At 48.7% G+C, this 16391-nt stretch overlaps 1 protein-coding gene across 1 annotated transcript in view; it reads right to left on the bottom strand.

Moving 5' to 3' along the window:
• FOXN2 (forkhead box N2) overlaps nucleotides 1-16391 on the bottom strand; it is a 34295-nt gene that overhangs the window by 4287 nt on the left and 13617 nt on the right. Inside the window, 5 exon segments of the mRNA XM_080408675.1 lie at nucleotides 1-430; nucleotides 872-940; nucleotides 5132-5196; nucleotides 9426-9550; nucleotides 15813-16363. Of these exon segments, the coding sequence (XP_080264801.1) occupies nucleotides 1-430; nucleotides 872-940; nucleotides 5132-5196; nucleotides 9426-9550; nucleotides 15813-16349 (1226 nt within the window). The 5' untranslated portion in view covers nucleotides 16350-16363.

Below are 16391 nucleotides of genomic sequence, written 5' to 3'. Positions count from 1 at the left end.
GACCCTGCCGCTTCCTTCAGCTCCTCATCGATCTCTTGACATAACTCCTTGAGTGCTTTGTTGTTAGGCTGATTTTCCTCAGAGGTATCTCCGCAAGGTTGCGAGGCATAGCCACTGTCTCCAAGAGGATCATCTTCGTAGTCAACGTCTGTATCCACTTCGCTGTGAAACCCTTCACTGCCATCGCTGCCGTCATGGCTGCTCTTGGAGATGAAGTCGTACACCTCGTCAAGGGAGGACAAGGAAGACACGCTGGACCGGGACGCGCAGCGCTGGGAGCCCATGCTGCTGGCACTGTAGTTGTGATCCTCCTTCGGATCGATATTGGTGGCCGCGGAATCGTTTTCCTGCAGGTTCATGGAACTGGGAGGATTGAACGCACTGCCGTAACTTCTCTTCTTCGGTGTCTTCAGAGGCTGAGGTTTCTCACCTATTAAAAACAAGGATCGTCAGCAAATATTCCGAGAAGGTCCCCTGCAGAACGAGCGCACGGTGGCTGGCTGGCTGCAAATTTGGGAGCTGTAATACCGTGTGCGCATTTACAGTCACCCACAGTGACAACGGTCTTCAGCTAATCAAAACTAGAGCTGGAGAAACAGAGAAGCAGCTAGGAAACTCTTCTTCCCATCCAGCACAAAGAGGGCAGGAGAAGAACTTTGCAGAAAAAACATAAACTTTGGGGGGGGTGGGCGCGCAGGGAGAAGGTGGTTCTGTCAAACTCTGTAGTGTTTGCAGAAAGAATAATCGAACCAGAATCGCTTCTTGACTGCTCTTACTATTTGGAAACTAGACCATACCTGTTTCTTGAAACTTTGTAGGGAAAACATTTAGCTACTGGGCAGAGAAGAAAAAAAAAAAGGCTCATGCTTACAGTCCAGCATCCCTTGTTGAATGGAAGTATTTAACAGCATCATTGCAGTAGCAGCATCAATATCGCATTCTGTGAAGCAGAAAGAGCAAAACGTTAGATCTCAGGTAAGCCTGAACAAAATGAGGTCCTAAGCACATATGAAGAACATATATCTGCATATACTGGCCTACAATAAAGAACAGGGTGGGGAAAATAGAGCACGAATTCAGACAGAGTGTGACTCCGACACAGCGCGGTTATAGGGCAGTCTCATGACTTAACTATGATACTCAGATGCTGAATACTCACGTTGCGCTTACCAAAGCTGAAGCCAAGAATCAGCGACATTAATTAGACACTCATACAACGATGCTGTTGCTACACTTATCAACAAGTGGCTTTGTTTGTACTGGTTGGGAGAGAAGGATTACGCATACGGCACGGCAAAGCATCTCAGCAGCTTTGTGCCCCGCTTATGCGAATGTGCAAGGCTGAGAGCGACCGTGCCCGTTCACACAGCACTGATTCAGCACACCTCTCTCCTCCAGCAATATTATTCATACTAACAGCAAGTCAAACGGAAAAAATCGAGGAGATGAGGGGTTAAAGGGCACTGAACTGCTCGATCTAGAAAGCACAGGGATCTAAATAATAAATAGGCACTTAAGAAGATTTAGCTGAACCCAGGCGCTTCCAGCTACGGTGACAAGCGCTGCTATAGAACGGCATCTTCTGCCACCCGGACTGGTTTGCTTGCATCTCAGAAAGGGCACCCCGAGGATGTCATGGCAGAGAGTGGCATTTGTAACCAGAATTAGGGGAAAAGCAAAAAAATACCAGCACACCCTTCCCACTCATTTCTGGACACGCACATGCATTTTAAAACAAGAGGAAATCCAAGGTCTTCCTTCGCTCACTTCAGAGATGGATGATGAATACTCCGTATACAGGACAGAAATATGTAAGAAAATATATAAGAAAAATGTAACGAGGCAAAAGACGTGCAAAGAGAAGGTGAGCTCACACAAGAGCCTTGGTGCCTCAGAGCAAAAGCCCACACCCACAGCGTCCATATGTATGTCCGTATGTACATATGAGCAGTGAGTGGAGAAGCAGGGCTGGACAACAACGTACTAGTGGGTACCAGCACCGAGCTGAATGGGCCCCCAGTCCTGTGGAACTGGTGCCGGCTGGGAACTGCTGATGTGAGACATCAGCAACATCATTTTTGATGGCGTTTGTTTCCTCCCCCCTCCCCCCCCGCCATTATATGCATTAACTGTATTACTGAATCTGAGAGGAGGGTTAGCTTTGGCAAGGGATCTGCCAAATTGTCAGTTTGGCTCCTTTACCTTACATGACTGTCCCTAACTCCTGGCCAAGGAGGAATTTGAAGAGTGTGACAACTTGGGAATGTTGTACCAACGTGAAAAGGGGACTGAGCTGCTGTTCCCAACGCAGGTCTATCCCATTGCACTCATGGATTATTTTTTTAATTCTGTTTCGTCTTTCTTTGGCAGCAATAGAGCCCCTGAATTTGCAAGTCACATGTATCCAGCTGACAAAAATAAATTAAAAATAAGCATGAAGAGTTCCTTTCCTCCACCACTGTAATCAGAAAGTGAAATATTCCCACTCTTGACTTACTATGACAGACGTTTTATTTTAATATCTGATGTTGTATATGAGCACCACCTTGTAACAATGACAAGCAATTGGAGGCATTAATGCAACATAGAATTACTACCTGCAAGGAACATTTCTGTGTCTTAGTACCCCCAAAGCAAGAGGAGAGACGCTTCTGCAGTGACGTCTTATCAGTACTCTGCATCACCACTGATGTGCTTTGGCTTCGTTTGTGATTGCTCTCCACACTAGAGCATCATTTCCCAAATTTGTGCCTCCCCAGCAGAATGGCTGAGGAAGCACATTATTACAAGGAATTCTTGCATCTGCACAACAGCCACCCTGTGCAACCCCGGGAACATTCATGGCTTGCCTCTGATGCCAGGGAGATGCTGAACAGGTTCACTGAGATGCAGAAATTAAATGGCAGCAGACATATGTCATTATTTCGGCACCTCCGGTGTAGCAAACTGGAATAGCTACCATTGGACTGGCAATCTCCAAACCTGTCATAGGATACACCAGTGAAATCACTAAGAGGAGGGGGATTTCTTGTATTCTTTACCAAGCCCTGAGAATCCCAGATCTATCCAGCCAAGGATGCTTCCTTGCCACCTGGGTACCACCACAAAACCTCCACCTGGATGTGTGGTGATTATCAGCTGTGGACCAGGCAGCTGTCTGGTCTCTAAAATACCTTGGCTGCCTAATCGATGTTTCTGGCTTATGGCTGAAAACTAAAAGGAACTTTCCCACCCCAAAGCCTACTGCGCCAGCAAAACCAGAGCACCACGCTGCTCATCTCCTGCTTCGCTGGCGGCCCTTCTGAAAGAGTTTTAACACTCCCCTGCAACAAATCAACACATACTCACTTTTTCATGGAATTAGCCCTTTAAAAGTTGAGCACCATTTTTACCAATTAAAAAAAAAAAAATTACTACTATTTTGTGACGAGGACAAGCCTTCAACGTATTAAGCTTTAGCAGTGAGGTGGAAGATGTGCTCAACAGGCTTCTGCAAAGGAAACGCTGTGACACCCAGCACGCTGCTTCACGCCCTCCTGGTGCCAAGGCCCACTAAAATGTTTTAAAATGAAGAAAACTTTTTAAAGAGTACATATGGGCAAATCAAGTAACCATCTTCTGTTCAACAGCTGTTGCTACTTGTATTTGCATTTGGACTGTCAACGAAAAACAGATTTCCATCTTAATTTTTTTTTTTTTTTTTAAATCTGAATCTGGCTGGGTTGTTTTCCTCATGGAAAGCAAAAGTAGAAATCCCTAGGACAGAACTGTGGCTAAGTCCTTGTTACTCTAACACTCATTAAAACCTGTAAGAGTAGGTAGATCCCAGCGGGCTAAGGAAGGGGACACCAGAAAGACAAGCAATGCTGCCCTTCAGCCGGGATTCCCAGAAAATAAAACAGCAAAAAACCAGCCCCCCAACCGAGTTCTTTCTCAGCAGCAGTACCGCCTCGGGTTTGCCTGTGCCACAAAAGCACCGGCATAGCTATGCTGACGTCCCAGCTCTGTCCGCATGCTTCTGCCAGTGCCCAGCCCCCGCCCCGGGCAGGTGCCCTGACGCTGGTGCCAGCCACCGCAGGGACCACGGGAGGGACAGGCACCTTCTGAAACGTCACCAACGGGCAGCTGTTTCACTTGCTCGACAGGGAAATGTGTCGTGCCGCTGAGCTCCTGCCATGGCAAGAAGAGTTCGGTCATCCACAGCAATACCCTGCGGCGTGACCCGGTCCCAGCCAACCTTTCTCCACCAAGTGTTGGTGACTATGGTTAAAATAACATTTATACAACATAAAAGCTTTTGGTTGCGGACAGGACTTGTTTTCTCCTGCACCTACTTCATTACTGGTGCAGGAAACACGGACATAAATTCGGTTGAGGAGCAGCACTGCAGCCTACAGCATCAAGACCTGTACTCAGAGTCCATATGTTAAACCCATCCTCTTCCCCTCTCCCAAGAGCTGCAATATTTAAGGTGATGCCTTAAACTAAACAGACATCATGAGGCTATTCTGTTAAGTGGGTTAATAGGCAGGAAAACCTCAGTTCTGGGTAACTACAGCGGCAGTAACACCAGCTTGTGCCCAACTTTTTGGCAAGCGAGTGAAAAGCACCACGCAGCCGCAAGGTACTCACTGAAGGATATTTGTTGTTCCATCTTGCTCCCCTGCAAATCCACCCACCTGTATCAAACAACCATCTTTAAGGGGCTTCTGTGGCCACATCCCTCAGGTTTTACCCATTAGAATTTGCTACCTTTTCTTCTCAGTTCTTGCTAACAAATAAAACTCGCGCAGACATACGTAGCTTCCAGATTTGTTTTCCACTGAACTATTCATTCTTTAAGTAGGTCATATTTGGGAGTGATGTGTCTGCTAAATACTTTGCTGGCAGAACAAGACGGCCCCATTACATATTGAAATTCATCTTAGAGATTTAAACTTAGTATGCAAGTGGCTAATATAATAAGCATGTGTTCTACTACATCAGGTTTTTTCATCATCGAGCAGAGCATTCACAGCAGGTCCATACGCATCATCAGCTGGGCTTCAGTACGTGCTTGTGACTAAAACTAGGGGAGCAGTGCAAAAGAAAATTATTTAATTAAAAAAAAATATTAAACTTAAAAGCTTACCTTTGAGAGATCGGCCATGGTTCTGCTGAAGGACTGAAGTTAGGTAGTGAGGGGACGCTGACCTACTGAAAAGAAATTCAACAGGTCAAAGCCAAGCCCTAATTACCCAAATGATTTCTACAAAGCATAGTAGGCACAATGCTACGATCACAGAAAGGTGAAAACAAACCCAACCCCATCACCACAGTTCAATGCACAATAGAGCAATTTCTATTGTGATCAGTAGAAGGCTTGACCCAATGGTCGACGGTTTGTGTAAGCCATCATCAGCACTTGCAAAACACCTCCAAACACGCACACACTAAGCAAAAGTCTTGCTGGCAAGAGATACCGGCTTCTATAGATTTTATGTACCTGCCTAAAGGCTGGATTTTAAACAGAGATGTGTATTTTCTAGTAAGCCAAACCTACAAGTGAACAAAACATTAGCTTCTACAGGGATGCTTGAAGCCCATGAGCAAGAGAATGGGTAAGGACCAGTTGTGTCCCTCTGCTCTTTGAAATGGTGGTGGGAGATCAATAAAAACAAAAGGCAGTGTCGTGCAAAAAACTGGGGAAGAGCCAAAAACTAAAGCAAACCAAAATATCTGCTGGTTTAAAAGTTATCTGAAGCTGGGCTGTTATGGTGATGCCGTCTGTTTATTTGCATTGTAAGACCAGCTTTGCACCAAGCAAAGTCTTGCTTAATACCTTACAGTATAAAGGGCACGTTGAAGCTTTTATATGATTTTCTGCTACACACCCAGTCCTAATTATTCATTTCATTATAAATATACCAGCAAACAGTTGGGAATATATAAAACAGAAATAGTACACAACTATTAAAATTGCATGAAACATGGCAATGTGCATCTTTTACAGTATCACTGGAAGAATTCAGTGATGAGCAGAATTTTCAAGCCCAACCTGTAACAGCAACCTCATGGGATTAATGGGGTGATTTCTACGATTAAGGCATGTTTAATATTTATCACATCTAGGCAGCACTATTTTGCAAAATAAGGCACAGCCACAAATCCCTCCAAAATCACAAAGCTGCTAAGTGCTTAACTTTTTTCTTTTTTAATTACTTGTCTAGATCATTAATTAAAACCCAAACAATGACTTTGATTTTTAAAATACCTTCTTTAAACTAAAATCTTCATTATGTTCAGTTTTGAAGAAAATGTTTTTCACTGCTCCCTGGCCAGTGCTGTGGCTGCACATATCCCAACAACCCTGAGTTCAGCTACTCTGCGCAGCTGTTAATGAGGGATGCTTGGTTCATACTCTTGCTGCTCCGACTTGCCATCATATTATCCAAACCCAGTTGGCCACTGGTAACAGCTCCAAAGGTTGGTATAGTGCAGGAGGGAAAAAATCAAAGCAAGGTGGCTTGAAATACATCATCGAGCTCTGTAAGGAGCTCTGGCAGCACTGCAGCCTGCCCGGTGCCGGTAGCCAAAGCTACTGAAAAGGGGAGTAATATTTAAGCATCTCCCAATGTGGTACCCAAAGGGAAAAAGATCCAGCGCAGCTGAGCACAAACACGTGCAGAACTCAAGCTAACTGCCTGGTATGTTTTCTTGTAGGGGTGATGGAGTGCAAAGGGAGCAGATCCAAAAACAGGGGGGAGGGAAATTTAAAAAAATAAAATAAAATAAAATTTAAAAAAAGTCCCAAGGGAAGCAATGGACCCATCCCAACGTGGCTGGCTCTGCAGATAAACCAGACACAGAGTTGCTGAACAACTTCATCCTTTTGCCTGAGCTCAGATCCTTCAAGAATCACACTCACATAGAGCTTTCCTAGAACCAATTAAGGCTTAGTATTGATTAAGACCAGCTATGCATCTGCATAATGTACTTGCAAGATGAGGACCCTGGCCATCCCCAGAGCCCAGGGATCTAATACACGTAGTACCGGAAAGAGAAGGCAGCCGAGGGCCTCGCACTGCCTTGTTGAACAAGCTGTGCAGAAATAAAACGCACCGGTGACACCAATCATCTGCGATAAAACAAATTTCAGTGTAACTAGACACAGATTACAGTTTTGCAAAGCTTCTGCTCAACGTAACACCTTACATTTCATTTTTAAATCCTGCTGAATGATAGGTATATTCCCCGCAAACAGGCTGTAACCCTCCCACAGACAAATTCAGAGGCTCTCACAGCACAATTCCAGCATCACCCTGGAGATGGATCTGGGCAGCCCTTCCAGCCTCTCTCCAGCTGCACCTCCCGGCACACACGGCAGCCCCTTGGGGGCCCTTCCCCAAAATTCGGCCAGAATTTCAATCTAATCCAAGATTTTTTAAATGTGAAAGGGAAAAAAAATTAAGTCTGTTTTTCAGTGTATGACTGAAAGCCGTACAAATGTTTTTTTATTATTAAAGGAAAATAAACCGGCTTTCATTAGGGAGAATTTCAGCAGTGCTTTTATTTTGTTGTCCTTGCAAATACCAGCGCTGCACAGCCCTTCACATATTGAAGTCAGTGGGAATTTTGCCATGTGGCTTCATTAGGATCAGGATTTCCTTCTAATTGTGATTGTTGGCAAGTGTGACTAGTTCTTCAGTGAAGGAAAAAAAGAGTTACCAAAACCAACAGCTTCAAATTAAAGCCCTGATCTTGCAAGTACTTCAGCGTTCAGATAAAACCTCTCATTCCCAACACCTAATTTGAGTACGTTGTATTTATACAACCTGGGCAAATCACACCTCAGCGCTTGTATCGTTGGACTAATCTTGAAGACCTTGGAGATATTAAAAGCTTAACTGGTCAAAGCTCTGAAGGACCTGCCCTAGGCTGAGGCTGTCGTGATCCTCTGCTCCTCTGGCTGGGTAGACAACATCTAGAGGTTTCTTCCCATCTGTATTATTCACTAATTTTTGAAGTTTGACAGTTATTAACATAGCTTTCAAGGACCAAACCTTCACTCAAGTTGTACCAGATAACAGAAGTCCATGCCCTTACGTAGAAACATTGAAGCCTGTAAAAGCACCAGCATCTACAGTCCCATGACAGTAGTTTTAATCATCTTTGACCCTGTAAAAGCCACTCATACGTTCCAATTTGACTATTTCTTAAATGCTTCAGGGTTATTTCAGTAGTGCTCCCGTTCCAGAAGAGAGCTGGAAAACAGAACACTTCTGCCTAACTCGTTGAAACCTAAGATGACCCTTCACAGCTCAAGACGTCTGGAAAGTCAGAGACCAGTTAGTTACACCTTCTGGGTTACTGGAAGGTCAGAGACCACTGTCGCATCTTGTGGGTTACAAGCCCAACTGGAAAAACTCATGCCACTCAAATCTTCACCACTGCCAGACGGCTGAGGCTTGCACGGGGGTGCCAGCTCCCAGGGTCAACGTCCCGTTGGACCCTTAGAAACATCTGCTCAACGTTATCAGTTTTACATTCTGCTCCGGTCATCCCAGTTCCTCCTGTTTATTAAGGAAACTCCTCGCAGTAAGGTTAAGGCACAGGGCAATGTGCAGACCGTAATTATCTCTTATCTCACCCAACTTCTTTGCTGAACTAGACAAACCGGGTGCTGCCTACCTAAGAACTGAGCTCACCAACAGCAACGCATTCCTCTCTGCTGTCTGTCCTCCTCCTCCTCCTCGTCCTGCCCCTGCAGGCTGGCCCAGCTGCTGTTCCTCTACTGAGAGCACATGACATTGACTTCAAATTCTCCAAAACTAGTTGCCTAATCTTAAAATGTGTCGGATGAGGAAGCCCTGATTTCAGAAGCCTTGCACGCTCCACCTCAGAGTGTGTTTATGGTAAAGGCTGTTCTTCCCATCGCTGCTGCAAAATGCTTTTTGAGAAAACACCTTTCTCTCAGACCAGCCTCTCTAAGCACTTCAGGTTGTAGAAAACTTGTTTTTGACAACCGCATAGAATATATACATTTTATATCCAGACAAGTGACTTACAGGAGAAGACACACACCTCCTCCCACGCTAGCAGCACTGGGCAACCTAGACCAGTCCCGGTGAACCGTGCTCGAAGCAGAATTTTGCTCCAGCTCCTGGGACCACCTGCCTTCCCCTCCAGAGAAATGGGGCTCACCAGTAAACACCCAGCACAGCCCTGACCACCTTTTTTTAAACACTCCCACGGTTACAAAGATGAGTCGGACATGAAGCCCAGATCTGCTGCCCGAGCCCATCGCATCTCCCCGCCTTGCCTAAGCCCCACTCTGGTTCCTCTCGCAGGTGGCAGCTGGTAACAACACATCAGTATCTGCCTGGACATCTCTGCTAGGTGAGCAATGAACCACACACCCTGCTCGGACGAGAACATTCACCTACCTTGGTGGTGACGCCGGTGGAGTATAAAATGCAAGTGCTGAGGGAAAAGGCTGCTTTTTCAGGGCTTGCACGAGGTTAGGCTTATATTCTGGGTCAACGCACCATAACGAACCCTTTCCATTCACCTGAAAGAAAGAAGGACTACAAATTAGAAAGCCCAGGGGCCAGGCTGTAAAGTCGTTTCTAATTTAATATTCCCAAGACGCAGCACAGTGCAACGATGTAGGCATCCCCCCACTGTACAGCTGGTGTACATCAGCCTCGGGCAGCTCCATCACCTGTGGATGCTCCTGAGCCGAGCGTACGGTCCCAACACCATGGTTACACGGTATGGAAGCACCCCTCTTGCAGCTTGGGATAGCATCTCCAAAGCTCCTCTTCTAAAACCTCTGTTTCCATTCATGTTTGTCCACTGAAAGCTGTAAAACTTATTTTAACGTGTGGTAAACACAGCTGTGAGTTTAAGGATCCATCCAGGCGACAGGGAACTGACAAGCAGCCTTTTCGTTAACAGGTTTCTCAGCAAGAAACCAAAGCACCTTTCCCGTCACGTAGATGTGGCCACACGTGCTTTTAACTCGACGTTGTCCTGCAAAAACATCTTGCCGGATGCCCAGCTACAAAATGGAATATTCCCACTCTTTCAAAATCTGAAAACCTAATTAATGTATTTTTGATGCACCTAACAATGCAAGCACCACCTTGCTAGTCATTCTTGATACTAAATTTTAAAAGCCGAAAGTGAAGCTCCTCTCAAGGGTTTCTTCACGTATTTACTACATAAAGAAATCACCTGCTTTTTGAGCCTGCTAGTTCTTGCAACATAAGGAGGAAAATTAAATAGGAAAAGTTAAAACAATCCTATAATCACTGACCTAACAGATCAGCTAACAATCCTACAGGCAGTGGCACCAGGGTTTTTTGGGGGAAAACAGGTGTTACAGGAGTGGTCGTGGACACAGCAGAAGGATGGGGCAGCTCTGCACCTGAACAGGAAGATCTTTCTAGGGGGTTTTAGGGGGAAAAGTCTCAGAGCAGAAACCCAAGCTTTGTGGATGTGTTGGGTTTGTGTGGCAAGGTTTTGGTAGCGGGGGGGGTGCAGGGGTGGCTTCTGTGAGAAGCTGCCAGAAGCTTCCCTGATGCCCAATGGAACCAATGCCAGCGGGCTCCAAGACGGACCCGCCGCTGGCCAAGGTCGAGCCCATCGGTGATGGTGGCAGCACCTCTGGGATAACGTATTTCAGAAGCGGGGGGGCAGGGAACACTGTGTGACAGTTTGCAGTGGAAGAGAGGAGTGAGACTGTGAGAGCAGCAGCCCTGCAGCCCCCCAGCTGGGGCAGGAGGAGGCCGGGGGGCTCCAGGCACCGGAGCAGAGTCCCCGGCGGGGCAGGCTGTGCCCCCAGCCCATGGGAGAGCAGACCCCCACCTGCAGCCCGTGGGGGACCCCGCGGCCCAGGGCAGGGGATGCCCGCAGGGGGCTGTGACCTGTGGGGACCCCACACCGGGGCAGGGGGGTGCCCGCAGGGGGCTGTGACCCATGGACAGCCCTCGCTGGAGCAGGGGCAGAGTGTGAGGAGCCCTGTCCCTGCGGAGGAAGGAGCAGAGACACGTGATGACCTGACTGCAGCCCCCATTCCCTGTCCCCCTGTGCCGCTGGAGGGGAGGAGGGCGAGAAATCGGGAGTGAAGTTCAGCCCGGGAAGAAAGGAGGGTTGGCGGGAAGGTGTTTTTATCTGTATTCAACGATAATAAATTAAACTCATTTGCGCAAGTCAAGTCTGCTTTGCCAGTGATGCTAACTGCCGAGTGATCTCTCCCTGTCCGTGTCTCAACCCACGAGCCTTTCGCTCTATTTCCCCTCCTCCGTCCGGTCTGAGGACAGTGACAGAGTGGCTTTGGTGGGCACCTGGCATCCAGCCAGCGTGAGACCACCGTGCTGGAGCCCCTCCGGCGAGCCCACAAGGCCAGCCAGCCTCCTCCTGCCAGCACCAAGCGGGTATTAACACCATGTTACGGACGGATACTCCGTGACTGACTTAAGCCTGAAAAGGACCCACAAAGTGTTGAAGTCTGCGGTCCTGTTTAAGTCCCGGGGCTTTCCCTGAGAAGAGGAAATACTTCGCTCTCAATAGTGAAAAATCCAATCAGGGAGAACTCCAGCTGAGCAGCAGAGATGCTGCTCTGCAATTTTGGTTGAAGCCACCGCCTTTCACAAAGATCTCCGAGCTGCAGCATCTCTGAGTTTATTTTTTTTAACTTGAATCTTTCTTATACTCTTTCCGTGCTCAAACTGAGCACAGCCTGTAGGACGCCCATCACAAAGCTCACCTTTAATTACACAGCCGTGGTGGCTGGCAGCTGATTTAGCCAGCTAGGTACTAACACGGAGTATCCTCCCCACTGGCTTTATCCACCATTTCAATGACAGACTAACACCATGATCCCTCTCCTGCACTTCTACCAGACCCTCTTCTCCAGCATCCCAAGTCTGGCTCACTTTATCATATCCCCCCACCCCTTCGGTAGCTTTGAGGCTGTCGCCCTCAGGGAGCAGCAGGAACTCCCCTGACCAGCAACCCACTGCTCTACACTGGTTTATCTGCTACTTTAGGTGACCACTTCCATTTGATACCTAATCCAGTTCAGCTGGGGCCGGCAGCCAGGATGGGCTTAGTTTCCCTCTTTCATCTTCCCAGCCACGCTCTCCCACGGCTTGTGCCCTGACAACACAACACAAGGGTTTGGGTGGATATTGCAACAGCGAGCTGAACCAGGGCACACCCTGAAGCCATGCAGACACCAATGCAAGAGGCAATAAACAGGGTGACTTCTTCTTTGGGCAGTTAGCTTGGGTTAGATGTGAGACCACGTTTCCACCCACCATTACCTGTACTAAAAGCAGGCATTGAGCCAAAGAGATGATGCCCGCAGGGCTGCTGGTGTGCACCGTTTCACTCCCGTCTGCTGCTTAGCAAAGACACCCCGTGGAAATCCAGCACAGGTCTGAAGTTAAGCGTCATGCTTTAGGGGCAAAGCCATGCGCAGCTGGAGCTGGAAATCCCATCGAACACAGACACATCCCGCTTTAAAATAAACCAGCGGTCTAACCACTGGCTTCACATCTTCAGGGGCACCAGGGCCACAGCAGGTACACTGGGAGCCAAGCAGGCGTCCCAGGGACTGGCTCCCGCATCCTCCCCTTGCTGTGCATCAGCTCCAGCTCCCAGCCACCACTACCAGAGAACCACTGGAGATCTCATCTGGATGCTGCAGACAGGAGCTCAACTGCAACTCTGATAAGAAAGGGCATTCCAGCTCGTCAAACCTATCACCTGGGGTAGACCTTGACAAACCACTTAGATACAGCAGCACCACAGTACGTGCGTGCAGAAAGGCTGATGTATATTTTAGCAGAGATGTGACGTACATACATCCTGTTTCCATGGCATGAGAAGTTCCTTCTCTCAGCTGCAGTGCTGGCTCATACCTCCGGGCAGCTACTTTCCCTTCAGCTCATTAAAAAAACCCAACCCACCCCCAAACGCAAGGCACACTATTTTTCAGCCATCCAAGCAAAGCCAGCCTCCCCCCAGTCTCCGCTGAACACTGTCCTAGAGCCCCGAACACCCCCAGCCCGCTGCGCCAGGCGGGGGGACGGTGGTGGGGTGGCTGATGTGAATATACACGCAAAGAGAACGACCACCCGTGGCCACGGCTGCGACACGCTGGGGAGCAGGGGGGTGCCAACAGCCCTGCAGAGCGAGGAAGCTGGTGCTGCGGGGTCACCCGCACGTGCCTCGGATGTTTTACTGGGATCTGCTCCAGCAGGGTCTGGTGGATTAACATCCAGGAGCAACCAGCACGCATGCACCTGCAGCATCTCCTCCAGGTTAGCACCAGCGCCGTGAATCCAGTTCATGTGTCCCCAGACCCCCCTGCAGCGCCAGATCATGTGGGAAGAATCAGGGGATTCACTTAGGACTGCACTCCCAGCCCAAACCAAACATCAGCTCTATGGCCAACGTGAGGACGGACTCTTCCTACTTTTTCTGCCAGACCTCCAAGGGATGATTTCATAGCAGCCAGCCGGCAGCAGCAGGCAGGAGGTGTCAGAAAGCAGCCTGCCCCAGGATGGGGGGGCGCAGACCCTCCCCTGCCGGCAGACGGCTGCACCCTCCCCAGACGGCAGCCCAGAATCGTTTGAAAGGCTTTAAAACCCTTTTTACCCCGATGTTACTAAATAAACCGTGCTCCTCTGAAGCAACATTCCACAGCCTCTCCACTTCCACGGAGGCAGAAGCAAGCTGGCTGCACGCTCCCTCCAGGACACAATTAAATGCCGTTAACAAGGAAAGGGAAGAAAACACAAAATGATCCTGCCCTCACAGCGAAGCACCCAGAGGCATGGCTGGCGCTTGGTCACAGGCAACGTGATCAGTCAAACGAGCTTGTACCGCTGCCTGCTCCAAGCCGCGCACCACAGACGTATCTTGCCAGAAGAATTTGGAGCGGTACCCTCATGACATCCTTTTCTAAGCAGGGCAGAGGGTAAACATTTACCTACTGTTTGCTGGAAATGGGGAAGCTTCAGCAAAGTTTCAGGAGGGGCTTTTGGGGGGTGTTTTTTTAAGGTAAATACTGTTTCTTTTCTTAAGAATTAGACAGCTGCGCAGGCTCTGGAGCCCTGGGAAAATGCTGCCAGAGCACATCAGCATCACCTTACTGGTAGTGGTGGTAGCTATTCTGCATTTTGGTTTTCCGTTGTCGGAAAACATGTAGCAGCAAGCCACCCTTTGAGCCCGGCAGTGCTGGTGGAGGACTGGGCAGTCCCAAGCTCCTGCCACCCAGATGCCAAGACGTGAGGTTTGACCGGTAACTCCTAAACCACGCAGCTCTCCAGGCGCAAAACAACCGAGCTTTACAAGGCAGATCCACAGACTCGTACACCAATTCAGATTTCCCCTCCCTGCCCTAATTCTTCTGCAACTCGTGTCTCCCTTCCCGGACAGAGCCCCCCAGTTCTCTAAGGGCACCTTGGCCACCTGCGGCAGCACGCGGTCGCTGCTCACATCCACGTCCTTCCCAACGGCACAGCTTCCAGCACCTCAGTCTCTCCAGCAGAGCACCTGGAGTCACATTAAAAGCCCGTCCTAACTATGGGGCAGTTACCAGACCCACCACACAGCAGCAAAAAGTCATGGTTGTTGGTTTTTTTGTTTCAAGGCAAAGCTGCTGCTGGGAAAAACACCGCCCTAACGATTTCCTGTAAAAGCAGGGATACTGAGAAGCGGTGCTGATCAGCCATACCGGTACAAGGCAGCCCTCCCCGATGCACACCCAGCTCCAGGACCCCTATCTACAGCGAGAGGCTGTCAAGCACGCCAGGCATTGCATGCATGTCTGATAACAAGCCTGTTACCACTTAGGCTGACCTCCCAGCATACAGGTCCGGGCTTTGTTTGTTGACTTTTGGTATGTGGTTTGTTGGTTTATTTAAGTCAGAGCTGGCTCTTTGAGGAATGGGATGGGAAACGAGAAAGGGAGGAAGGAAGTCACCAGTAAAATCAAACGAGACAGAAGCAGAAAGAATTTGTACAGAAAAGAGCATCCTTGACTTCAAGAAGCGAAGCTTGTGTCTGTGCCATGCAGAGACACACACGGTTATGTCAGAGGTTACAGCAGTACCGTACAGTAAATGCAAGAATTAAGATGGTTGTTGGGAAGCTGGAGCTGTGCTAAGTGTAAAAGAAGATCGCAAGTCAAAGAGTCGGTTTAATATGCCAGACAGCTTTTAGGCTGCGCAACGCTCAGCCACGGACATGCAGCGTGCCTGCAAGCAAGGGTGCCTTGCAGAAGATCAGATCTGCACCCAAACAGGCAATACCCTGCTCGCCAAGTGGGGAAGCTGCTCGGCATCCCACGGTCTCTTCTGCTTCCCTGTGCAATCCTAGCTGTGGCTGTGCTGGAAGAGCAAGGGAGGAGGAACACATCCCGAAATTTCAGTATTGGAACATAGAGCTACCACCAGTTTAAGAAGCTTCAGCAAAAAAGGCATCCGAAGGCAGATGTCTGTAATTTCAGGCTGGGTATTGCAGACTAACAAAATTATAAGTAAATGGAAACGGGGTCCTTCGCAATAGCACGTTAGCCAGCTTTAGAAAGGACACACCACAGCTAGCTCTGCCCAGCTCAGCACCACCTAACAAACCCGAGGGACTTGCATCCTGCGATTCGTCAGAAGCGGCGTTCCCAAACCATCTCCAGCTGCAAATCAAGTGTTAGAGGACACGGAGGGGGAAAAAACCCCACCCAAAGAGTCTTTGAGAACAGTTTTCTCCATTCCCCCTGGATTTCAAACGTGATCCCCCTCCCTCCCTCCAGGTCTCACCTTGCCATGGCTTCTTTCCACCTTTCGGAAACACTTGTTCAAGGAGAGGTTGTGTCGGACTGAGTTCTTCCAGCCGGTGGGTGCCGTGGCAAAGTAGGGGAAGCGCTCCAGGATCCAGCTGTAGATTTCTTTGACTGGCAAGCTCTTGTTGGGGGAATGCTCGATGGCCATGTAAATGAGCAGGCTGAAAGAGTAAGGGGGTTTGGAAGTGGAGGATTTTTTTTCAGGGTTCTGGTAGCAGGACGGCGAGAAGGATGGCACGCTGTCGCCCTCAATGTCGTACAAGGGGCTAACGATCGGAAGACCTTCACTTCCGAGGCTGAAGTTTGTTAGAAGGTTAGTACTTTCATGCAGCCAGTTCAAATTTGTGAGCTCGTCGTCCGCCGAATCTCTGTCCACCACGGTGGCCTTTGGCTTGCCAGCATCCCCTGCATCGGGCAAGCTTCCCATCCCGTGGCACTGCCGTAGTCCCGCGGCTTTTTCTGCTCCTGGCGTTTCAGCTTTCTTATCCGGAGTCATTCCAGTGACTGGACCCATTTAGCTTTATTGGTCTGCAACAAAGGAGACAGTCAGAAAGCA

Source organism: Falco punctatus (genome assembly GCF_963210335.1).
Source record: "Falco punctatus genome assembly, chromosome: 12".
NCBI classification, from domain to species: Eukaryota; Metazoa; Chordata; class Aves; order Falconiformes; family Falconidae; genus Falco; species Falco punctatus.
This window is presented reverse-complemented; position numbering and strand designations above follow the sequence as displayed.